The 26,089-nt window shown below is 36.9% G+C and overlaps 1 protein-coding gene across 4 annotated transcripts; it reads right to left on the minus strand.

Annotated features, from left to right (window-relative positions):
- On the minus strand, window positions 1-25,235 carry DNAJC10 (DnaJ heat shock protein family (Hsp40) member C10). 4 transcript variants are annotated; one of them, XM_087733327.1, is made up of 23 exons: window positions 25,055-25,234; window positions 24,013-24,374; window positions 22,147-22,312; window positions 20,298-20,348; window positions 18,829-18,911; window positions 18,447-18,578; window positions 17,492-17,585; window positions 17,190-17,267; window positions 15,920-15,963; window positions 15,411-15,548; window positions 14,216-14,305; window positions 13,361-13,474; window positions 12,454-12,568; window positions 10,570-10,697; window positions 10,180-10,296; window positions 8,757-8,858; window positions 7,567-7,722; window positions 6,053-6,186; window positions 4,457-4,510; window positions 3,920-4,067; window positions 3,335-3,454; window positions 1,745-1,861; window positions 1-1,144 (listed from the first exon to the last, which is right to left on the minus strand). In XM_087733327.1, exons 2-23 carry the CDS (start codon window positions 24,211-24,213, stop codon window positions 1,133-1,135), a joined length of 2,394 nt encoding a protein of 797 aa, XP_087589453.1. In that variant the 5' UTR covers window positions 24,214-24,374; window positions 25,055-25,234; the 3' UTR covers window positions 1-1,132. The 4 variants fall into 4 exon arrangements, with proteins under 4 accessions (XP_087589453.1, XP_087589455.1, XP_087589454.1 ...); XM_087733329.1 differs by lacking the exon at window positions 25,055-25,234 and adding an exon at window positions 24,621-24,793; XM_087733328.1 differs by lacking the exon at window positions 25,055-25,234 and adding an exon at window positions 24,512-24,612.
- Window positions 25,236-26,089: the final 854 nt, after the last annotated feature.

Consider the following 26,089-nt stretch of genomic DNA (forward strand, 5'->3'; position numbering starts at 1 on the left):
TGACAAGTTCTCAGCAGCATTTTATTGAAAACATGAAACATTTAAATGTTGAACTCCTAAATGCAGCAGACATTTTGTTGTCTTCTGTAATTTTTCTTGTCTATTGAGAAGCTAGGAAAAATATTACTCTAAAGAGTGGGAATTCTATTAAAATGTATGAGGAGACACTGCAATGTACAATGTTCGTTATTAAATTAAAAAAGGCACTTGCTATCCTGCTTGCCTAAAGATTATATAAAAAACAAACAAAACCCCCAAAACATGTCTGCAGAGAAAGGAAAAGTGGTAATACTAAAAGAGGCTAAATATGTCCACAGAATACATTCATATTTAAAAAGTCAATAATAAAGTTATGACCTAATAACTTAAGCAGATGCTTCTATGGCATAACTTAAATTTTGAAAGTCAATGAAACACTGAGCTTGAAGTCCTTGATTTTTTTCTGATTATTTAAAAAAGAAAATAAAAAAACCCCAAACTAAACAACCAAAGAAGCTCTTCAAAGTTCTGTTCATCCAGGCACTACCAGTGCCACAATATAGTAATCCACTCAAGGGCAGGAGCAATGTAATTTAATAAACCTATCCTGCTACCAGTTCTTGATTTTATTTCTTAGCAATTGACTAGACAATAATGCAACCTCAAAGCAGAATAATCATCAGGTAAAACGGTTTGTCTTTCAAATAGACAATCCCTCATTGTGTTTCTGCATTGCAGAGTGGTTTGAGTGCATATTCAGCCATAGGCTGAGTGCCACATTCAAAAAGTGTTTGAAAAGAGACAGAAAAATATAAGGAACTAGTAAATGGGTAGGCAAAAGTGACACAGTCCATGTTTCTGGTCAACTCCAATGCTTGACTAGTAGGAAGAAGGTAGTTGGTACATCAGAAGAGGGACATGCAGAATTCATTTGCAGAAACATTCAATGCCTCCACCAAAACCAAAATGCTTTCATGCTTTCATCTCCCCACAGTTTAAACAGAATTCATACAGTCACATATGCCCGTGAACTCAAACTAGTTTTCACCTCTTTTGTCCTGTCATGAATGCAATCAGCCTTATATTTTCCTTGTGGTGTCTTCTATATTCACAGCTTCAGAATATTTTGAATCACATCTACCTCCAGTACCACTTAGAGTTCATCCTAGTGACAAGAAAATAAACAATTTAAGTTATTCTGCAAATATGAATAAAAATCAAGATTAGTGGGGGTTTTTTTCTGTGATTTTAGATTCCTCTGTGGTACTAATTTTTCAACTGGACAAATGTTTCTTAAATAGAATTCAGGGTACTTCTTAAGAGCTGTGTATTAATATCTTCTTTCTGAGTTAAAAATGTCAATCCCAATCTTGCACTAGTCAGCCTCTGCAATTTGGTGCCTGCTTGCTCAATCTAGTGCCTGCTTGCTCAATCTAGTCTAAGGATTACACTTAAGGATACGGTGCATCTCTACCACCTATCTTTAATGCAGTTGTCCCATGGGTATCTATAAATTCTGCTAAGTCTTGCTATAACTGACGTTGCAACTGCAGTATCCTCTGCTACATCTGTGGACATGGAGAACTGAGTTTGAATAAATAATGGTAACCAAAACAAGACTGGAAGTAAAATGGACCTGGTACTATTTGAAGATACAGCATTCAATATTTCACAGACAAAGAGCAAATACTAACATCATTTTAAAGGGCTACTCTTAACAATAGAGTAAGTCTTTTGCAAAAGGCCCCAGAATAAGTATTCTTACCTTATTTCTAGATTTTTTTCTTTTTCCTTTGTTTTGAATTGCTTCTAATTTTTCATTCAAAAGGTCAGCAATACCTTTTGCATCTCTGCTGTCTATATATTCGCCAAGAACATTTTTCTTAAAAAAAAAAAAAAATTGTGTAACATATTACCCATGCTCTACACTGAATAGAAAATCTGCTTGCTTTCAGGTAAAATTCAAGAGGAATGCAGGGAGGAAGACAATGGCTCTGGTACATTGATTTATTATTCATAGATATATTTTTGTCTCCATTTAAACAATGCTAATTGTCTTTGTAGTAAGAACCACTCTTAGTTGCTAGTTTTCTAAACTACACAAATTTTGAACTACACAAGTTTTGTCTTGATCCTTAAAGAAACCTGAAATAGTTATAAAAGGGTAGATTTAGATTAGATATAAGGAAGAAATTCTTCACCATGAGGATGGTGAGGCAGTGGAACAGGTTGCCCAGAGAAGCTGTAGATGCCCCATCCCTAGAAGTGTTCAAGTCCAGGTTGGATGGGGCTTTGAACAACCTGGTCTAGTGGAAGGTGTCTCTGCCCATGGCAGGGGGGTTGGAACCAGATGATCTTTAAGGTCCCTTCCAACCCAAACCATTCTATCATTCCATAATTTTCTCACATTTATTCAGCTAAGTATTTAATGTAGATGGCCATTACAAAATCTGCTACTTCATAATCTACGTTCATGAAATCTGCCAGTGTGGGTCGCTACTTTTGGGACCTGAAAAGCCATTACTCTTTACCACTGAAAAGTCTCATTGAATTTGATGGGATTGTGCGAGGAAGGATTTCTAGAACTTCCCATAAGAGATTCAGTTAAAAAAAGAAAAGGAAAGTATAATTAGAAGAATTGCCTTTACTATCAGAATGCATTGAATACTTTCTCTTCAACATTAATACCTTTAAAAAGATTACTATAATATTCTTGAAATTTAATGGTTTTACAAGAATAAAGGCAATTTCCTAGAACTATCTGGATACTTTCCAATTTTTAATTTATTTCTACTAATCTGTTAGTAGGAAATGTTGATCGCAACAGAGAGTCACACTGATAATTGAAATGGTTTGATAAGGTTTGTTTTTGAGACAGAACACAACTAAATATTTTTAATCAATTTTCTATCTTAAAATACATTATTTAAGTCAATATTATAATGAAATGCTATGATTACATTGAAAGAATATTTTTCCTTAGCCAAAGTGAAGTTGTCCACATTTCATTCAGAGAGAGACTCTGCCTGCTTTTGGTAGCTGGTGGTAGAATTGGTAAAGGTTGAAAAACATTTTGCCACATGAGACCCCTGCAAAATTAAACCCTCATTCTGGTTGAGTCCACATTTTAGTTACTGTTCTATTAATTTACAATTTATTATTTTTCAATAACACATTATTACTGTATCGTTGTCCTATTTTAAATATTACTGAAATTGATGATTATTGTATCTCCCGAATATCTAAATCATGCACTTCAATATGTTACAGAAATAGTCTCTTAAGTCTTAACGTGAAATGAAATACATCTACTAACAGTACCCGCTCACCAGCGTACAGAAAGGAGACGCTTTACCTTTGTTCCTTGGTAGGGGTAAAACTTAACAGTAGGGTAGGCTCTGATATCAGCAGTTTGACAGGTCTGAGCATACATCTGACAGTCTACTTTTCCAGCTCTTACTTTTCCTTTAACGGCCTAAAAAGAAATGTTTATTAGAAACAAACTTCAAGTTTCCATGGGTGACTGTAAGCAAATAACTTGAATAAGCCAGCAGTGCAGCTAAAAGTAAATGAAAAACGTTGCTCAAATCTTTTAAATATCTCAGAGTAGTTGCTTGCTTCTCAGACTGTTAACCTCGTATCAGAAGTCACTGCATGTTCAGGAGAGCACTTCTACTTGAATTCAGGGCAAAGAACAGCACAGTTCCAAAGGTAACCCCATCATAAGCTGAAATCTGTCTCAAAAGAGGGTCTGTGTGTGTGTGTCTGTGCAAGAGATAATACCCACTGGCAAGTGGGACCTAACAGTGTGGACTTTCAATGAGAAGGAGGATCATTGGGGGTATGCAATTTTTGGATGATTGCTAAGAAATGAAGTGCTGAAGAATTATATTTTAACCATTACGAGTATAACAATTTGCTAATACAGTTAAAAACCTACCCTTGCAAGGGTCTCAAATTCAGGAGCAAAATTTTGGCAAGGTCCACACCAAGGAGCATAGAAATCAATGACCCAGTGATCTTTTCCATTCAGAACTTTTTCTGTGAAACTCTGAGGAGTCAGGTCTACAGACACTCGTGGTAAATATCTGTGGAAAGGAAGAATAACAGTCATAATCCATTCAAAACTTTAAACATATCCAAATTCCATTTAAGCATAAGAAAAAATTCTGAAATTAAGCATATTAGTAGTCTGGAAATCCCTACTTTACACTTGGTACTGTAAGAGAATCACTTTTAAAAAGTGGTAGACAAAATAATAATACGGTCTTCAGAAAACGGGTGGACAGTAAAGAGCATGCTATTTCTCCACATTTTAAAAGCTTGAGTTAAAAGATGTGGAAACTTTACCATCTTAAACTAAGCAATACATATACCTGTTTCTAATTCTTGATTTACATAGCATTTAAATATTAATTTCTCCTAGCAAGCAAACTATATAAGTGGCTTGTGAACAAAGTTTAATGCAGTAACTTACCCCAATGCCCAGCCTCTCAGTGAATATGAATCTCTGTGCCATCCATTGTAGCTACTATAAAAAGATTCAAAAGAAAACAAAAATCCAGTTGCACAGTAGTTTGAATTATTTTTGGAAAAAAACACTCTGTAGAGTGGAGATGATGAAATAATGAACTAAACGCATTTATGTTTTAGGTTATATTTCTACCTTGCTTTCAAATCTGAATAAGGAAGTCTTGTTAATACAATTCAAAGATACAGAATTAAGGACTAGAAGATGAAGAGAAGAAAATTCTATGTCAAGAGAGTAAGAAACTTGCTTTGCAAGCTGTAAAGTAAGCTTTGATGGCTAGAACTATTTTGAATGAAGGATCTTTGGTAATAACTCCAGATAAAATTGCAGGCTCTAAGAAACATGAGAATTAAATTGAAATATCTTAATATATTTTCTAATTGATGTTCATTCATTACAATAAAACAATTATTACTTGTATACATTTCCCTCAATTTGACAGTAGAAAAGCCAGGCAAACTGGTTACTTGGACAAGGATTTATTATTTGGACTTTCAGGGCATTGCTTAGTTTTGAAATTCCAGTGACAAGTTAGAAAAAAAGATTAATTCAGGATTCATATCCATTAATTTACAACTTTATAACAAAGTATTTTTCAATAGAGTTACCTGGTGAAAATCTGACTTGATAATTTTTGGTGATCTTTATTTTAAGAGACAAATTTCCATATTTTTGCAGGAAATAGCTGACTCATTATTAGGAATTTGGCACTTAACAGTCATATTCACCAACTTAGTTGTTTTCAACAAGAAAAAAGAAATCTGCTTTTAAGAGAAACTTTATCTAGAGGAACTGAATAAAAGCAAGCAGTCCAATGATGAAAGCTACTGAAGTCTGCTATTACGCACTACGATGAAGAGGCATTACAATTTACTATCTGCCAGCATTTAATAGAAAACTTTCCAATTTCTAAAATAATGAAGCAACACATCTGCTATTTCAGATGGTTATCTATCTTTAAATATGCATGTGCTTACTGAAATCCCTGGATCTTCAAACAGTACTGTGAAATGGAGGGGACAGGCTGTTTGGTTTTGGCCGTACTTCATTTCCCATAGAATTTTTTTTTGTTTTGTTAATGATTAATGTTTCTACACTAATGATACAATGAATGGGATGACTAGATATATGACAAAATTTTTGCAATGGTGCTAACAGACTGTTGGCAGGGAGGATGATCAGATGGCTACATCACTGTTCTCTAAAGATAAAGCTACAATCAGTTAGGTCTTGTAGTATTTTTATATTATATCATTTAAATAATCTACTTTAACAGGCAATTAAAGTTAGAAAACTGGCAATCGATAAAGAACAAGAAATAAAAATTAAGATTCCTGAGGCAGTCTCAGTTCAAATTACTGCAATGAAATGGCAAAATAAAATGGCACTAGTTTGAAGTAACAAAGTCAATAACATCTAGGACAGTAATATCATAACTGCTTATTTTAATAGCTGTGATGAACCTTTTCTACACGACAGAAAATGTATATTCATCTTGTTCCACATCATCTAACATTTCCCAAACTGAAAGAAACTACTTACTAATATTGATGAGCTGTGTTTGACTTTTGGGGAAAGAGTCTTATTTCAGGATATCCCCGAACACTTTCTTGGTGACAGAAAGAATAATATTTTTGACAATCCACACTGCCTACATTGATTAATCCATTTAACATCTGAAAAAAGAAGAAAACCTACAATCAATCAAATATGCTAATCAATAACACTACAATTTCAGTAATACTTCAGAATTTAAGTCTTCATCACTTAGTTGGGGAAAAAAAAACCTAACAAAAAACCCAAGATTATCACAAGGCTTTCTTCTCTCCTGTAAATGGGTGACTGGTATCTAATGAGAGCCCGCCACCCAGGTACGTTCCCATCGTGTACATACATTTTAGTATAAGCTGCATGCACATGGCTCATAAGGCACCCATCTTGCCCTCAAAGGTACATATGAGCGTCGTTATTTAGTATACAGACTACCATATTACAGTGTTTCCTATCAGAGGTTCAGTAATTATGACAGATTCTGGTACAGCGCAGATGTGCTATCAGTTGCACAGTTGGCCTGTCTTGAGCACACACTGTATTTGTTGCGAAGGCCCAAACCACCTGGTGTGGGCAGGGAAGCTGATGATTACTGGATGTGTACTACAGAGCTAACAATACTTCACAGACATTTGACCAGAACATAGAATCCTGCCTACAACTCCTAGTCTAGGTGAGTTCTAAATGTCTGAAAGTCATGCACTCGTTTCCAAAGCCCTGTTTTTTTGCCCAAAGTTTCTGGTTCAAATTCCTGGAACCATGTCCACGAAAACCCAGATGGTTGTCAGTAAAGTAATATTACCTTTGCAAATGAGAGAACACTGTAATGACCTCGCAAAACAAAAACACCCTCCCCAATGCCAACAATTCTATATTGAAGTATGTGTAATTCAGCTAACTGACCATCAGCCTTAAAGTATATGGTATTTAACATTTATTTACTTTCCATGAAGAAAACAAGATCTCAGAAAAAAAATCTTCCTAATACAGGAAATACTTAAGATGGATAAGATTGAACTCCTTTAATCTTAAATTCAAGTCAGAGGTTTCACCAAAGTCTAGGTACTATCTCAAAGATGACTAATCATCATGAAGAATACTGAGAATAAAGTGGCAAATTATTTCAACCAATTCTTATCTAATTTATGGATAAATCTTTTTCTCATATTTTGTTTTAAACAAATGCAGAGCTGTTATCTATATAAAGCACTAAGCATCAAAGAAAGTTAGTTACTCTAAAGTTTCTTCGATCTTGGAAAACACAGTTGTATTAACAGGAAAAACTGGATTACAGTATCAGTGTACTGAACCTTCAAAAAAAACAAAGAAAAACTTTGTATTTGAAACAATATAAAACTGTCAAGTAGGAATTCCTTATTTTGCCCGCAGTATTAATTACTGGACATTCTCAGTTGACAAATCTCTATGATAGCAGTTGTACCGTCTCAATAATTCCATGGAACAGGACACAAAAGCAGAAAAAAAAACATTTGAATGTCATTTACCCTGGCCATTTTTTTCCATTCTGGCATTAAAGCCTGACAAGGTCCACACCAGGGAGCGTAGAAATCAACCATCCAGATTTCCTCTCGTTTTCTTCTCTGAACTAATTCAACAAATGTCTCTGGTGTTAGGGAGACCACCGATGGATTCCTAAGATCCTAAAGTAAAGACAGTTTATGGACATATACTTTGCAACAATAAGTTATGCCGTATCTAGCGCCATTACATACAAACAGACTGTACCAAATTCTGAGAATGTCCCTCTTTCAGTGAAATTTGCTTGCTGCTGTGGTAGGGAAGACTCCACACCACCGAAAGGCATGGAAGCATCAAAAGTCATCCCTTCAAGCTAACAACTGTATGCCTGATTTACTAAGAAGAGCTGCAAAAGGGAGGTTTTCTGCCTCTTCTCCATAAAGGGAGGCAAAAGGCAAGAAATTCATCTTACCTGGCAAGAACAGGCATTATGAGACTCAGCCACGCTATTTAGGCTGGGATGCAGCAGAATACATATGGTGCACTAGGGGCCTCTGAATATCAACTGAAAAAGACTGATCTCCACCTGTTCCTGCATGTGTGCTCTTAAACCTGCTTTTTTCTGGGCTGCCTGGAGAGAATGAACAGTCTCTTCAAAGAGCAGAAAATAGCCTGCAGACCTAGCAGTGAGAGAACCTGAATGCTGGAGGAAAGATGGGTGCCAGACCTCTGGCAGCAACAATGATGAGTACCAACGATCTGCAGTTCTATGAGTTATGAAAGTTCAAGAAACTGCTGAGAAGCATGGAGGGCAGCAAGCTAATTGACAAAAATGTGAACCTCCTCCTATGTCAAGGTGCATATGTGAGGCATTTTCACCTTAATATTACAGCACTTCATACTTTTAATTCCTTTATCCTCTCTATGAGATAGAAATCATTACTATTACTTTGCAGATTGGAAGGGATCTTAAGTTGTTTGCTAACGATCTCAAAGAAATTACTTGACAGAGTAGGGAAATTAATCCATTAGGTGTTAAGTCCTGACTGACAGGTGCTTGATCACTTTTCTTGCCCAAGGTTTTTTCAGTCTTTATCTTACTAGTCTAATTTAAAAAAAAAAAAAAAAAACCATGTAGAATCTTCCAACTAAAGAACATATTTGTGGATGAGCTGTGTACAGAGCACGACTGCAACAAGGATTATAGTTTACATACCTCTATAAACTCCAAGATCTGCTCAGCAGAGTGATGTCCTTCATATTCATGAACATCAGACTGATTGAACACAACTGTTGTTGGATAAGCTCGAATGTTATGCTAACAAAAGAGACAATAAGAAATTGCAAGGGATTATTAGGTTTCTTGTACTTTCCTTTAACTGCTGTCGGTATTGGTAGCTCACAGCTGCTAATCTATCCAGTTTGTACAGTACAACTGCTCAGACCTACGTGCGGATGGGAGTTTGAAGTCATTACAAATCAGTACAGAAAAGATGCCAATTGTATTCAGAGATGGCATAGTTTGTTCTGAATTTAAAAACCAGCCAGTAGTTCTTTTGCCATGCTCCACAAATATAGGAATTAATCCACAGGCCTCTTAAGCCTTAATTTTAAACCTATTCCCAGTTTTCAGGTGAAAACGCCTGTACTGTATGAATAACTGTATTGTTTACTATTGAACACAGATGCTTCCATGATTTGAATTCTTCAGTGTGTAAACACATCTAAATAAAACTTTAAAAAGCTTGTTCTTTTTTGCTCATTTTTTGTGTTTTAAGACATTCACATTTTAAAGATAAATGCAAACATTCTAAATGTAAAAAACTGTGAACAGTAAAGTGTGTAGTTTCAGGAAAGCTGTCAAAATGTAGTATTTTCTGGAATTCAGGAAAAGTAACGTCCATATTTCTACCATGATAAATTCATTGAAGCAAAAGTTAAGCAAATTTAAACATGGAAAATTGGGCATGATTAAAAAAAAATAAAATACTTTTAATTCCATTACTATATCTTTAAGTAAGTGTAAACTGATAAGAAATAAACTTTCTTTTACTTTGAAATTGATCCTGCACTTAAGTGCTACAAAACAAAATGCAAAGTCAGTTGGGGTGAACTGAATTAGAATTGGTTTTGCAGACGTCTTCAAAAAGTGTTATATTAATATAAAACTTCTATTCTTAAATATTTTACAGTTTTTTATCCTCCTATGTGAAGAACAAAAAGAATGTGTATTTATATACACGCTAGAAAAAAATTTCTTTTTTTTCCTCTTAAAAAACCCCAGGAATTATTAAATTCTGACACTTCCACAGTCTTCCAATAACACTATGAAATCAGACCAAAATGTGACCTGTATTTTGCATTAATATATTATCTGTAGTGGTTTCATAGTTTGCTCCTTTGAAAAAAATTATGATACAAGTGTCCTGTTTGGTTTGGTTTACTACCCTTTAAAAAAGTAATATTAAAGAACAAGCATTGTCTGCCTTCATCCCCTTACCCCCAACTAGAAGAAAATAATATTCTTTGAAAGGATTACTGTTGTTGGGTTTTTTGTTGTTTTTGTGGTTGTTTGGGGTTTTTTTTTGTGTGGTTTTTTTTTTTTTTTTTTTTTTTTTTTTTTAGTTCTTGCAGCTTACCATGTTGCAAAGCCCTTCATGGACAGTACAGTCTAGTGTTCCAAATTTAAGCTGACCATAAAGATGTTTTGATGCTTTTCTCAGCTCTGGTAACAAAGCTCGGCAAGGAGGACACCACTAGAAAACAAAATGCAAGTAAGTGCAATCGCTTTCCCCACAGCTAGCTCTCAGGAGAACATAAGCTGTTTGAGATGAATAATATGCTGCTTTGACAACAGACTCCACTAAATACAAAACCCACACTGTCTAGGAACTAGTGCTGCCAAGGAATGAGAAACTACAATGCCATCTCGTGATGCTGAAGGACACTTTCAAGATACTTCTAGTATTTTGCTACATAGTTACACAACAGATTTTAGAAGAAGGTAAATATAAATATTAAATATTTACCGGTGCAAAGAAATCCACAAGCCACGGTTCCTTTTCTTTGTCAGGGAAATTTTGAGGTCCCAGTGTGATAACATGAGAGTTGACACTTTCTTTGGCAAATGCAACAACGTCATATAAGATCTTCTTTCCTTCAAAGAACAATGTAGAAAGGAAACTTTATTTTTCCCTATGAGAGACCTCATTAAAAAAACTCAGTGATAGCAACAGGAGTCCTTCAGTTCACTTGACTGATCTTTAAACATGGCCTGCTTAAATAAATTGAACAGGTGCTGGCTTGCTTTTTCTCAGGAAGACAATGTTGAACTGTCCAAACCTACATAGGTAAGACATACTCTAGGTGACAGTTGATATTTGGCTAAATAAACTGATGTTTACCTAATATTAGCCAATTAAGTGTTCTGTCCAAGACAAAACATGTTTTTTGTCAAACAAAATTAATGTTTTTTTGTGACTGAACTATTAGCTGTTTTACCATCTTACTAGTGTTTTTTGGAATTAAAAAGTTTCTATTCTAGATACACTTGCCTTGGCAAAGGTATTGATAGAGTAAAGACTTCAAGCAAAATAAATGATACTGATACATCACAGCTTTTTAGGTGTAACTGAAGTTCCTGCTGACACAGCTCTAGTGGGCTAAGATCAAGTCTCTTCATGTACATTTGTCAGTGGAAATGAGAGTTTGTGTCTTGAAATGAACTGAGAATAAGAACTTCAGGGTAATTAAATCTGAAGTCACTGCACAGTGACTTACTAAGATTTCTTACTGTTCTTAGATTTTAAACCGTTGAAGCCCTTCAACGTAGCATATAAAAAAGCCTAATTCTTTTGAGTATTATATTGTTAGAAATACTGGAGTGAGACAACTATTGGCAAACATTCTAGATACCATCTGTTTTGTAACTAGTAAACCAATGCATTCAGAAAAGAATGTATGTACTGTAGTCCAATGTATTTCTCTCACAGCATCTTTAATCTTTTCATAATGGCATAGATTACAAATAGTGTATGTATAGGATCCTTTCTTGGCTCCTCTGCGGGAGTGGAAATTTCAGGGAGTATAATAAGGCTTTTCCTAGCAGCAATTATTAGATGTATGGATCATCTTTCCCTCTTAGATACGACTAATCTTTTCTAAGTGGTCAAAAACTTTTCTCCTTTCTTCTTTATTACAGTACTGAGGTTCTGACTTAATTGTAGCAAGCTGTTTCTAATACTTCAGAGGCTGAAAAATGAGAACCTATTCTTGCATAATTGTCTTGTGCCGCATTCTGGATGAAGCTACACCTATTGCTGCAAGCTACAGTTTTGCTTCAGGCTCCGTTCTTCTTCCATCAGCATTTTTGAGCCCTTTCAGTGGTACACAGTAACATAGTTCCAGCCTTTCGTGGAAAAAAACTGCTGCTTTGGAAATGAAAGTGGTAAAAGTCTTGGATGGAAGTCAACAAGACATGGAATTAGTTTTAGTGCAGTGACACATGAAATCAAATCCAAGTTTCTCAAGTTGGCAGCACTGTATAACCAGCATGTTAAACCTCTATGAAGGTTGTGCCTTAGAGCAGTCTTTCGTTAACCCACCCAAAGCAGAAGGTGTGCTGATCAGCTTCGGAGATTTGATTTGTATCTAATTATGTAAATGATGTTGAAATAGACAGAATAGTAAAGACAAAAATACATCTCCTGGCACCTGATGACTGCTTACCCAGGGAAAAAAAAAAAAACAAAGGAAATGATAAGTTTGTACAAAGCTACAGTAAGGTCAGAGGAAAAAATAGCAAATATTAAAACTAAAAAACTGTTCTTTGGGAAAACAAATGCAGTTTGCCAAAGACAGTGTCATCTCAAAGTGATTATGCAATGATTAAAACTTGCCAAAGTTTCCCTTACCATGATGAATTTCATAATCTCCAGTTCCTTTTCCTTTGAAGACTGCTAAACAAGGCTGATAGACATATAGTTTGTTGCAGATGGTTGGTGAGGAAAGACAGTCAAACTTGCCAACCTATTTAACAAACAGTGCCATTTTAATTAAGGCGTCCTAATTTATATAGATTAACATATTTTGAAAGGCAGTACAAGTTAGGATAGATTCATCAAAAAACAGTAAAAATATGGAAAGTAGTAGCCTTTTTATAAACAACAGGGGTCTTAAGACAATCTTGTAACTATGATGTTTGAGGAAAACTACTAGCACAGCTATATGAGGTTGTTTGCTAATTTTTACTTTAAAGGCCAAAACAGGGAATAAAACCTTGAAGAATCCTCTTTTTTTTTTCCCCCTCCAAACAAAATAGCAAGGAAGCAAAAGGACACATAAAAGTGACATTAAAATTCTTCTAGTCAATGCAACAATTTTTTAAAAATACCCTATACAATAACACAATCCATATGCCTTTAGTACAAATTTTGAATTTAGTTTCTTTTTATTAAGAAAATTTTTAAAGATAATTATAGGGTTTTCTGAGTAATCAAATACAGTTTCACATACATCAATTTGATGTTGAAGTGTTAATTTTTAATTGTTAACTGAATGGGATCTGCAGCAACATTTCCCATGAGAGAGCAGATTTAAAAGATAATCTTTCCTAACTGCTTTTAAATTATTCAAACCATATGGAAAACTTCATTGCTTGCTTTAAATTAAAAACTTTACTACAGATCTACCATATGATAGTATATCTCTTTCAGTACCAGAGGCGGCAGGTGGTAGTAACAGCTAATAATAATGAAAAACATACTGACTTGTTCTCTGAATGTAAATGGTATTTAACACTAGATAAGCGAGCAGTCTTACCTGAATATGTTCATCTTTAAGTAAAAATTTAAGTTTCTTAAATTCCTGTACATTTGATTTATCACTTTCCCCAAACTGGAAGAAAAGCAGCCATCGGTGATGAGCCAGACGGTCCTTTAAACATAGGAAAAAAAAAAACACCACAACAAAAACACAGAGAAAAAAATTTATTCCCAATTTATACCAACTTGTAAATTCCTTTTATGTTTTATAAAGGCAAATGCCCAATTATTCATCTGATCTCTGAGTGACCTCCTCTACTCAACAAATTCTTTCATGTAGTCCTTCCACCATTTTACTGCATCATAAGGAGGAAAGAGGAAAAAATCTGAAAACAAGCTGGTTACAGGCTACCCTCTATGCTTTTTGTTTCCATGTGCGTTTCCTATTGTAGATCAAGCTGCTAAGTGCTACTACAAGTGTGAAAAGAGGTTTCCTCTTTTTTTCTCCAAGACATGAGTAACATTTATGACTTCTAATTTCAGTTCATACATAACTTATCATGGATTAACAAGTATTTTTTCTTTCTTACATTACTGACAAAATACATTTAAACCAAAATTCTCTACAATGTAGTAGATTTAAAAAATAACTAGAAAGTTACAGTTCCAGAGTGAGTTGCAATGGCAATTTCTGTGGTATTCTATTTTCCTATTAAATACACTCCCTCCCTTACTTTTCTTGTTTTGCTAAACAACATTAAATAATTTTGGCTACAGAGGGGGAAAAGAAAAGTCATTTTCAGTTAAATAAATGCTAGGTTGTTGTATCAAGAGGATTTGAAAAAAAGTAATGATAAAAAGTATAAAAACACATTATTTAAAGAAATTTTAACATACTTTTTAAAAAATTTACCTCTAATGATGCTGCAGAGATAATTTCAAAGTCTGGCAGATGCTGCATTACTTCCTGATATATTTCTCTGGCATCCAAGGAGTTAAGAAACTAGGAAGGAAAGTTAACTGTGTTTATTATAAGGAATTACAAACATCAACCTGATTGTCGATGATTAGTACTCAAAGTGCCAGGGAAATTATTCTGATTTGTTCCTTTCCATCAACTGAAGAGTACAGTTAATAATATGTGATCTGATCACCAACTTTTTCATATATATAGTTTCACAAACATCACTCTCAGAACACTACTTTTTAGCTTGTTTTCCCACAATATTAAACTAAAGATTTTGACAAAAACGGGTGCTAAAAGTCTCAAATTCAAATTTCAAACCAAATTTTCCAATCAAGTTTACAAGATTTCCAATCTAGTTTTACAGCCTTCCTTAACTGCACTGTACAGATATTTCAGTTTCAGTAATTTTTTAAATTTAGGAAGTAATATGAATCAGTAACTCAGAGCTGGTAAATTACAAGGTTGAAAGTAGGCAGGTTACAAATTTAATTTCCTCCGATAACAGTAGTGACAATAAAGGAACAAGCCATGCCTCAAACTGAGAAATGTCTCCTATCAATTAAGGAAGTTAAAACTACCATACAAATGTAGGAGGAGGTTGCAATATTAGAATACAGCCGAATAGCATAATCCATACCGACAGACGCCGTAGGAGTACTTTTATCACACATGTCAGTACTCCATTCAGAGTAGCATTTCTCAAACTTGTGATACCTGGGCCATATTGCTGCTGGAATAAAAACCGGGGGCACATGGCAAATCTCCCCAGCTTGCCCAGGACAGCTGGGTAGCAGCTTCAGAACTAGCTCTTGGACCTGTCACAGAGAACATCCCACCCCTGGATTCCCACAGCTGCTCAGGGAGGCTCCTGAGGAGGTGGCTAGGCAGAGCTACGGCTGCTGCTCCTGCAGCATGCTCCTGTTCACTCTCCCAGCATATGGGCAAACTGGGGACCACCTCCAGGGATCACTGCCTTAGAAGCCAGGAGGAATATAAACTCATACCAGGGCATACAAGCTTAGCAGAAAAAAGAAAAAATCATCTTTCCAGTTGTATATAATCCGACTGAAAGTTATTTATACATTCCTTTGTCATCACCTTATTTTATCTAAATACAGAACAGTTGAGAAACAACTCGTACCAAAACACCTCCTTTCTCTTTGTTATTTATGGTGGCTCCAGGTGGAAAGTATGCTGTAGTACTAGATGAGATATCTAAATTATCACAAAGCTCACCCTGGGTGCCACAGTCCATCCAGCCTACATTAACAAGACCTTCCTGTAATTTAAAAAAAACAAAACAAAACAAAACCACAAAACAACAAAAACAAAGAGTATTTTTTAGTTTCCGGTTCAGAAATGCTTTTGAAAATCCCAACACAAGCAATTATATACAACATTTAGAAAATGCAAGGAGACCACATTGTAATTCATTAGTTAATATTCATTCACATTTTATAAAATTCTTTAAAAATTTAGTGTTATTCCAATAGCTACTAAGTCAAAATATTTCACTCTTCTGAAAGTTAATGGGTGAAATCTCGGTTCCACTAAACTCAGTGAGAGTTTTGGCTATAACTTCATGCTTTCACTTCTCTTATTTTGTTTTAACTATAATAGGTAATGTTTTCAAAGTGAGACACTGCTTACCAACATGCCAGCTAGCTTAAGGCGTGTTTGGTAACTCAAGCAATCTGCAAAATAAAAATGATGTATTTACAAACATAAAACTTCAAATTATTAATGCACTAAACCTACTCTTGTTTAGAATTACTCCTTTCCTCCCTACAAAGATGACCATTTCAAAAGACATGCTTCCTGGCTACTCATCTGGTATTTCAGTGACTTATAGTTGCAACATCTAGTAATCAGCACTTGTTGGTTGTCTACTCTCAGTTAAAAATAACATGAATATCATTCTCTTGCTTCATCAGCACAGAATTCTCATTTTAAAAATTTAAATGTTTTATTTGCTATACTAAGACTGACCTTTAAAAAAAAACCCAAGAGGTATCTACATACTGTCTTGGAATGAGATTTCAATGGAAATATCAATTTTCTGTGATTCAAATAATAACTTGCTATAATAAATACATCATATGCTCCAATTACCCATCTGGACTTCGAATAGTTACCTTCTGATGCAGAATTTTTTCTGAAATAAGATGCATCAACCTAACTTTAATTGGACCAAAGTTGAAATCTTAATAACAAAAGGACTGCAACTTGAAATCAAGCTATTTACAAATGTAAATCCAGGACTGCAGCTCTGGTTATTCAGTTCACAGAGCAAAGGTCTCTTCATAAGACTGAGAAATCTTTATTTGTCAAAGGTGTAGCTCATTTACTTAGCTCTACCAGCTAACCAAGGCAACTTTCTCATATACCATATCCAATACTGATCCCAAGAAAGTCAGTGACAAACAGCTACAAAAAACAATGCAAATCTAAACTCTGTCATGACGTCAGTGGTAAAAGCCAATTACTATGTCCAAACCTAACTTAAGAGAAAATATTCAGCTAATTTTTGAGTATTGGTGGTTTAATGGGGAGATACATCCTTTCTTCTACTCAGCTATCATGACAAGCTGGCATGCACCTATGCAATATCTGTCATTTGAGCTTGAGTTGGAAACTGAAATCGGAGGCCTCTTCTGCCAGTTCCCTTCCTGAAGGGTTACACTTGAGTGCTGCTGTAATGACTCACGTGACATTACAGAAGCAGAATAGCATAATCTTTCTATTAACGTCCCTTTTGTCCAACTGCCTCTAAAACAGAGCTTAAATGACCCACAGTCCAAATACTATGATCATCTCAGACGTTTTACAATTTTTTATTAGAAGTGAAAGGGATTACACCACTATCAGCATAAGTACTTTTTTCTGTTTGCCTTATTTGAAAAGTATTTAACACACCTACCCCCACGTTCAGCACAGAAGGTGATCAGCCAACCAACACCAGAAGCAAATGAAGTTTCAATGGCATTAACAAAGTTTCCTAAGAGTGAAACAATTTGCATCAGTTTGTGACTAGTTAAACGTGAATAAGAAACAAGCAGGTTTTATAACTTATATTAGCAAATTACAGTAAACTATTTTTAATCTCAAAAAGACGACTTAGCAACAGTGGACAGATTCAGTTGTATACATAGTTTCTGCCATATTTTATGTTGTAAAAGCAATTTCAAGAACAGCACCCCAAGCAAAATACGTCAACATTACCTGCCCATAACTCAGTGACTGTGCTTGTAACATATTGCATGGCAAAGTTCTTTAAGCTCTCTTTTGACCTGTCTCCATAATATTTCACTGGTTGCTACAGAAGACAAATAATAAAGTTTATAAAGTTTAAAAAAAAAAGAAAAACACACCCCAAAACCTACTGTTTTTTTATAACAGTACTTATGCAACTGTGGGACCACCCCACCCCAAACCTCTAACAGTTCTCTCCCTCCCACGCTGGAATGTTTGGAATTTAACTTTTTTTAAAATTTCGTAATGGACTTTCCAAGTCCACCAACACAAGGATAATTTAGTCTTACAAACACCAATTCCCATGATTATATTTCTATTTAAATAAAAATTGCTTGCATCAGTCCATTTAGTGCATGCACAGTCTCTGCATTCAACCTCTCAAATCTTATCATTGTCAAAACGCACCCAACTATTGAAGTGCAATTTGTACACCACCCCTGGCACCACTACTTAACAAGCAGCTATAAAGCATGACGTACATAATGCGGCTAGCGTGGAGGAAATCTTGTGGAAGGAATTTCCAAGTTTCTTTAGGTACATGGTCATATTTTTTAGACTCAAAACCACAGACTATTCTTTGTATTTGAAAAGTCCATTACAATATTGTAAGAGAAACTGTTCAAGTAGACTTCTTGCTTTGCTATAGCACCACTGCCAACAGTAGCTTCCAAAATCAGTTGTGATGTGTTGCGTGGTAAAATGATTCAAAAAAAAGCACTGTATAAACCAGATATCTGTTTTTGAAGTTAACTTTCTAAATTAATTTAACCAAGGTGAAGAAAGAGAAAAAAGTAATTTATTAAAAGGAAGTAATATATTAAAAGGAAGATCTCTATATAAAGATCTATGATTAAACAAGTATTAAAGAAATACTCTTCCAGATTTCAGTCTTTCTGAAAACGCTTGAAGTTTTATCACTCACCATCCCAGTTTTGAAAACATACAGACTAGGATAACTGTTAATGCCTTTAATTCGACAAAGCATTCTATTATCTCCACAGTTGACAGCTCCAATGCGTATTACTCCATCCATCTCCTTAGCAAACTCCCTCCACTAGAAAAAAAGGGAAAGATATCATTAAAAAATATAAATATATTATATTTAATATAATAAATACATATTTATTAATATAAATATATATTAATATATCTATAAAGATGTAATGAAAAAATCAGCATGTTTTATTCCTGGCATCTTGAATTGTTGTCTTTGGTTTCAGCTTCAGTGTAAAAAATCCACTTCATTAAGTTTTATGCTGTTAAAAACAATGAATTTTCAGAGTTAATTAGCTTGTTTTACATACCGTAGGTGCTAACTCATGGCAGTGGGAGCATCGAGGAGAATAAAAATTCACAAACCACAGTTCTCCTGAGTTAACAGCAGCATCTAGATGGAGAGAAGAAAATTGTAAGTAATGCACATCTACAATGTAGAATATACATTTTTATTATATTGTTTTCCCCAAGAGCTGAATTAAGCATTTATGTCAGACACAGTTAATAACAGTAACTCAATGGGATAAACATTGCGCCTCGCTTGCACATACTCGCTGTTGTAGGCAAGTATGCAAAAATCGTATTTCAGAAGATATCAGCACCCTTTCAACATCTGTTGTATTAATTAAGAATAAATTTACTCTCTACAGATTAATCTAGCTGAAATGTGTGATAGTGTAAGTCTGGTTACCTTAAAAATGAAATACAGGTTCTAAAAGATTTTCACCCACTAGAACTCTTTCCATTTCCTTACATCACTTTTCTGGGTTCCACCAGGCAATCTTTTTATGTAGAATCTCTGTCTAACAGGTGATAATGCAATTTAAAAGTCCAAGTTAATATAATTACTAGAGAAGTCAAGGGAAACGTAATTAAATACTCTTGCTTATAAAAGAAAACATCAGCAATAAAACGTACACATACAGAGGTTATCAGCTTGAATTACATGGCTTTCAGTTTCTCCATTTTTGGACAAAATTTTTATAGTGTATTTTCTAAGTTATATTTGCCTGTATTAAAATATCCTCACAAACAAGCCAACTAAGGAATGTGTAGATTCTGCAAATCAATTAACCAAAGCAAGACCAGGTTCTCATGGAGATCATCATGACGTTCTGCTATTAGAATGGTTTACAAAACTGGTTCAGCATGTAGATCCAGTCCATACAAAGGAAACTGTACTCAAAATGCAGATGAAAAATCACACAAAATCCAATTTTTTTCTCTCTAGTCTCTTTTAGTTATAAACGTCTTAGTTATAATTTTAAAAGAAAAAAACTGGATGATGTCCTCACTGAAAGCGTTATCTTTCTGGACCTTGTTTTACTTAACGGTGTTTTTAGTATCTGGTATCACCTTCTGGTCTTGAACCTCTTGTGCAAGGCACAATTGACTGGATTTCACAGAAAAAAAATTAATAGAAATATAATAGAAAAGTTCTATCAAGTGCATATTTAGACAAGAGACCAAAAAAATAGTGCTGATAAATTAGGAGAAACAAAATTTTAATTCAAATAATTTCCTCTTACAGATCTCACAAAATATCTTTCAAAGTTAATCTAAACTGTTTATTGATAGCGATCTATTTGCTAACTAGCATTTACCAGGAAGTGTTAAGGGTTTGTTTTGGTTTTTTTTTTTTTTCTCATCTGAAGATGATTTTCTGACAGTTTTTTGTCTAGGTATGTAATAGAATTCTATAGATATACAGCTCAGAATGTAAAAATTGTTACTTTGGGTTGCCATATTGTCAGATAGCTATTTATTTAAAACTTACCAAATTCTCCTCTATCCAATGTTATAATTTCAGGATCATCATCATAAATACCTATTAAAAAAACCAACAACCGCTTTTTATTTTTGCCATCTTTAAAATGAAGAAACAAACTATCGTCTTATTCTCAAGACAGAAAACAGAAGACAGTACACTTAAATTGAAATAGTAAGCTGGCAAAGATAGTTTTTACAACAAAGCTATATTTGCTTAGTAATATGTAACCTTAGTTTAATCTCTTGCAAATTCCCGTGCTCCCATGCTACAAAAAGTTCCTTTGATATTTTAGCAGACCAGACACAGAGTTAGCAGAGAACTTGAATTACCACTGTTATGGCAAGAGCATTAGAAATAACATCAACCAGTTGTCAGATTAAAATTCAAGAAGCTTCAGCTCTCAGTGAGAGAGCTCTATGTAATGCCTGGAAACTTTCACCTCTTCTCTCAGCTTCTGCTTATCTGAACTATTTAGATCACAAAGGTGTTTCAGCCACAAGCTTTTCCACTAACAGAATGTGTGAACGCAGTGGAATAAAGCGGACAGAATAAAGGTAAAGACGACAGCTTTTCTAAAATGCTAACCAATCCTACCTAGAACATCACTACAAAACAGTCTATGACTTCAAGTACACAAGAAAGGCAGTGCAGAGATAACAAAAATACTGTTAGACAGCATTATATTACGCTACTATGGCTACAGATCTTTTATAGTACCTCGTGGTGAGATGCCATTTCACCTGAGGTATACAAGGATTAAATGCAAATAAATGAGAGAAATTGATTTCTACAGGTGACAAGGTACTTTTTATATTACTATCCATTTATATACCATGTAATATAATACATACACCCACCCATACATATATAAAAAAAATACATGAATATATATATAAATATACATAAGTATAAAAATATAGATATACTCTCCAAATGACTGGTAAATAGACATTCAAGGATACTGTTTCTCAATCAAGCAGTGCAACTTCAGACAGATAAAATCTCTTAAATCTGATTATCTGAAGAAGTTTTAGGGTAGTTTCCATATTTTCCTGTGATAGTTGCGCCTCTGGTTTATTCAATTTCAATTTGCACAGACATTAATTTTTTAGAGATTGGGACATATTAAATCAAACTACACCAGAAAAAAATATTGCCAAGGTGGAGGTTCATTTCAGCTTTTTCTTTCATATCAATCAAACCATATTCCTCAGCTCCCTATTTTAGCTTACTCCTGTTACAGCAGCTCTGAGAACAGTTCATCCCAGCCTTTCCCTACAGCTACCTAAAATTTGTCGAGATAAACATTAAATAATTTGTCTCAAGATTATTTTAGGTATGATTCTATTATTTTTTCATTTTCTACTACCTCTTTACTGATCTCTAATTGTATAACTGCATATAAAATAGGCTTGACAGTGCAAAAATCTCCCCTTCTCCTCTTAAAATCCACTTGAGAATACTTTATCTAAACTAAAAGGTCTTCCTGCATTAAAGTGTTAAAAAGAATAGTGCTGAAACATTAACACTGGAATTTAAAGGAAGGAAAAAAAAAAAAGCTTTGCACTTTAAAAAAAAATAAACAAGAAGTTAGATGACCAATAAAGGTAAACAGCAGGAACAAAAGGCTAGGTAAATAGATTATTACATTTTTTGATATTTTTGGGTAGCCATTACCAGGGTAAATAAAAGATTGGGTCAACAGACAGAAAATGACACCTACAGGAGAACAACAGAGCACACAGAAATGTGGATAAGGTACATCAGAAACGCGTAAAAAGATCTGATATAGATCTGAATATTGCATTTACTTGTGACTGTTTTAAGCAGATCACAAACATACATCATAACTTACCAAAATCATAGCGATAAAAGTGCCAGCTTTCATAACGACCTCCTTGCTGCTGATCTTCAAGACCTTTCTCTCCATATTTATCATACTTTTTCCGTAGATCTTCATCTTTAAGTACTTCATAGGCTCTATTTATTTTCAAAAAATTTTCATGTGCATTTGGATCATTCTATTTAAGGAAAACTATAATTAGTAAGTAATTAACAAACCACATTGTACATATAATGCTGAGAAAATAATCTTTGGAAATATTTTTATATCCCTACTAAAGGTATCAGTTGTGATGGAAGCAGACATTACACAGTGATCTCCAAACAAACTACAGTAAAGTATTCCTTTCCTGAAGCCAGATGTGTCTTCTGCTCATTTCTTCATCCTCACTAAGGTACCAACTGAAATACAAAGTGAACTGGTAGGAAGCTGTAACGTTCTTCAGTGATCCCTCTTCTTTCAACTCTTTTTCTTCAAGGGAAGAAAAAAAATAAGTACTCAAGAATGAAGACTTACCATTTCCTCTATAAACTTTTCTACTCCCCTAGAATCCCCACTCGTCCAGTTTGAAAATCTCCACTATAAAGACAGATTCATCCCTTCTGATCTTACGGTGTGGACAGAGGTCCCATTTTTTATTTAAAAAGCATTCTGGTTCTAGGTAGCTTTGGCATTAGAATGGTGAAAAATCTGCAGACATATTTTGAACCCCCATTTGGGTTCTGAGCTGGTGCAGTATAACAGTGGTGAGCAAAATCTGCAGCACTCTCCCACCTTTTTAACTTCTGCTTACACGTTTCGTTCAAAAGACACTTTTTCTTAAAGATTCTCAACTTATTTACCTAGATACGCATGAAATGAATTACCATTATGGAATTTGTGTAATGGCTTCATCTTCTATATATTACGAGTAATGTTGAAAATAACCTGTTAGAAAAATCATTAGTAGTATTCGCATACTTGGACTAAACTACAGAATCTGACCCGAAACGTTATTATTTTGAAAGGTATCAACATAGGGAAAATAAAACTTGCAGTTAATAGCTACAAGTTGGCATTTCTAAGTTTGTTGAGATTTGGCTTTTTCTTTGAGCTTTGCCATGTTCAAATCCATTGTAAAACATGAGCGCCTCAGAGGCTTCAACATACTCTGTGCAGACGGGCCCCAAGCTCACATGGAACATCACTGTCTTGTGGGGCTCTGTGCAGGTGCAGTTGCACATACAAAGATCCAAACCCCCGTATTTCCTGTGAATTTCAGATTATTTCAGGAAATCTTGAGGAAAAACTGATGACGTTTACATTTAAAAATGATTCCTTTGTACTTCGGACAATATGGTAGCACAGACTGAGCTGTTCCCAGTCTTCTCTCTCTAGTTAGTCTAGAGCTCCTTGTTACCCTCCCTCGTTATGCCTTGGCAGTCCCAGAATTTCTGCTTTGTCCTATCTGATACTTGGAGACTGGTGCCTCAGTACAGGCTGGTGGTGTTTGCTGTTTAGATGAGACTTCTTCATGTTAGGGAAACAGTAAGTTCCCCTAAGCTAAACAGAAAGAGACAAACTCATCAGTTTACCAACGAGGTAATATGGTACAGTCCTAAGTTTTCCTCTATTTACAAAAATGTAATTGAGAATGATCTTGCCTCTTTTTTTTACTACAGCAATTTAATATGGCCCAAATTCAACACAACCATGTATGACCAGTCTATCCCTTTTTATAAATTTTCTCTGCAGAAAATCTGAGCTGAACCATGTTATCAGGTGGTTACATTACTTCATAAGAACACAGAAACATTTTAGATAAATTAAAACCAGTTTTTGTTTAAACACTAAGATCCATTAACTCAATACCTTTGACCAGTTAAAGATGTAACTTACCTGATTTTTATCAGGGTGCAATTTTAATGCCAGTTTTTTGAATGCTTGTCGTATTTCTCTACTACTTGCTTCTTTGGATACTCCAAGTAAACTATAGTAGTCCTGATCAGTGCACACAAGAACTATTACACATACTAAAACTAGCAATAAAGATCTTTTCAAATATCTAGCATAATCTGCTTTGGATACTAAGAACTCCATTATGAAGCTTTTGGAAAGTTTACAGGTTCTGATTCGAGCAGGCTTGGGCAAGAGTCTCCAGTAAATCCACCCGTGTTCAGAGATACAGCCGTATTTATGACAGAGCTCTTCAAAATGCTGGTTGTCCTACTTCATGTCACACGCCTTGCAAAAGTCACAACCTATAAGAAGAGGGGGAGGAAAAAAGCGCAATTAAATACATTTTCCTACTTATTCAATAAACATACGTTAGTGAAGAACCCCATTGCCAGCTTGTGCAGACTGCACACGAACATTAAGTTTTTCGATGGCTAATTACCTGCTTTCTGAAGACCACACAAGTGACAGACCATCTCTTGATTACGTACATTGTGAATGAGGTAATCTTGCAAAGCTTTACTGAACGACACTAAGTACCAGCCACTTACATCGCATTTTAAAAACCGGCTTTAGCACGGCTCACTTTTCCTTCAAAATCACTTTTAGCACCGCAGGGGGACGTTTCTCCCGAAAGGACCGGTAGCTTGGAGCAGCCGCTCCGGGGCGGAGAGGGCGGCCGCCCCTGGCAGACGAAGCCGGGCAGACCCCGGCGGCCGCCCGCGCTCGGCCAGCGGAGCCGCGGGTGGACCCGCCGCGGCGAAGGGGGCCGGCGGGGCGCGGGGATGCGCCGCCGGGTGCCGCCCGCCGCGGCGCGGCCGGAGGTAACGGCCCCGCGAGGCCGGGGGGCGGCCGGGCTGCGGCGGGAGAAGGGGAGCGGGGCGAGGGACCGCCGCCGGGGCGGGGTTGCGGCGCGGTCCCCTCCCCTGCCCGCTGGCGCGGCCTCGGTGCCGGGCGAGCGCCGGGGAAGCGGCGCGGCGCTTACCGGGCTGCGGGGAGGGCAGCGGCGCCGGCCGGCGGCTCAGAGCGGCGGGGAGCCGGCGGAGGGAGCGGGCCGGGCGCGGAGCAGCATGGGACGGCGGCGCCTTCACCCCGGCGCCGGGCGGAAGGGCGGCCCGCGCCGGGATCCGGCTCTGGGCCGGAGGCGGGCGGGGCGGCTCCGAGGCTGACGTGGCCGCCGCGCCCGCCTCGGGCGGGGGGCTCGGCTCCTCCCGGCCGCTCCCTGCCGGGCCGCCCCGGCCCCGGCCCCGCTCCCGGCCCGCCCCTTCCACAGCCGGGCCCGCCCCCTGCCCTCGGCAGCCTGCGCTCCCGCCGCCCGCGGCCGGCGGTGATGCGGGTGGTCGGCACCACGGCGGGGCCCGAAGGCAGCCGTTACGCTGGAGGGCTCAACCGCGCCCCCAGGGAGCCCCCGGCGGGCCGAGGGGGCTGGGAATAAAGAGGTGCAAGTGGGGGGGTGGAGGAGGAGAGTGGCGCGATGCAGCTGCTGCGGGGAGCCCGGTGCGGCTGCGGAGGAGAGCCCGCCACAGGGTGTGCAGTCTGTGCCCTCACCTGTGCCCTCAGCCCAGAACCGCTTCGGAAGGTGCCTCACAGGTCTCTACAGATAAAAGACAGCGAAGGGGTCCGTTTCCTCAGGGGCGTTTTTCTGCAGCTCGGGGAGCTGCCCTCGGCGAGGCTGGTGGTGGAGAGGGCGGGTGGATGGAGCGTGGTGGCTTCCCCGCAGTTGGTCACTTGCGTCTCCCCACACGTCCGCAGTGGCGTAAATGTCTGAAAACAAACAGGCCTAAGACATTGCCAGAGGCTTCCCGCTGGGCAGAGGGCAGCGGAGCGAATAACACGCGAAGTGTAACTCGGGTTGCGGGATCCCTCCCGGAGGGCACTGGTGTGCTCCTCCTCACCGAGGGCAGGCTAACGGAGCCAAGTGCAGTACCTCAGGCTGAGGGTTATGAAGGGATTGGGAAGTGGTAGGGTGCTTTGCAGATGGGGTGGACTTCGTTTGGAAGTTCAAGTATGGTTCAGAACT

The sequence above is a fragment of the Nipponia nippon genome, unplaced genomic scaffold (assembly GCF_047370975.1).
Source record: "Nipponia nippon isolate SJK-2023a ecotype South Korea unplaced genomic scaffold, ASM4737097v1 scaffold_5, whole genome shotgun sequence".
NCBI classification, from domain to species: domain Eukaryota; kingdom Metazoa; phylum Chordata; class Aves; order Pelecaniformes; family Threskiornithidae; genus Nipponia; species Nipponia nippon.

What these genes read in the sequence shown, in the direction of transcription:
- DNAJC10 (XM_087733327.1), bottom strand. Translation starts at nt 24,213, where the DNA reads ATGGAGTTCTTAGTATCCAAAGCAGATTATGCTAGATATTTGAAAAGA. An exon ending in TGCACCCTGATAAAAATCAG is followed by an intron (nt 22,313 to 24,012) that starts GTAAGTTACATC and finishes TTCCTTAAATAG; the next exon opens with AATGATCCAAATGCACATGA. An exon ending in TTAAAGATGAACATATTCAG is followed by an intron (nt 12,569 to 13,360) that starts GTAAGACTGCTC and finishes TTTGTTAAATAG; the next exon opens with GTTGGCAAGTTTGACTGTCT.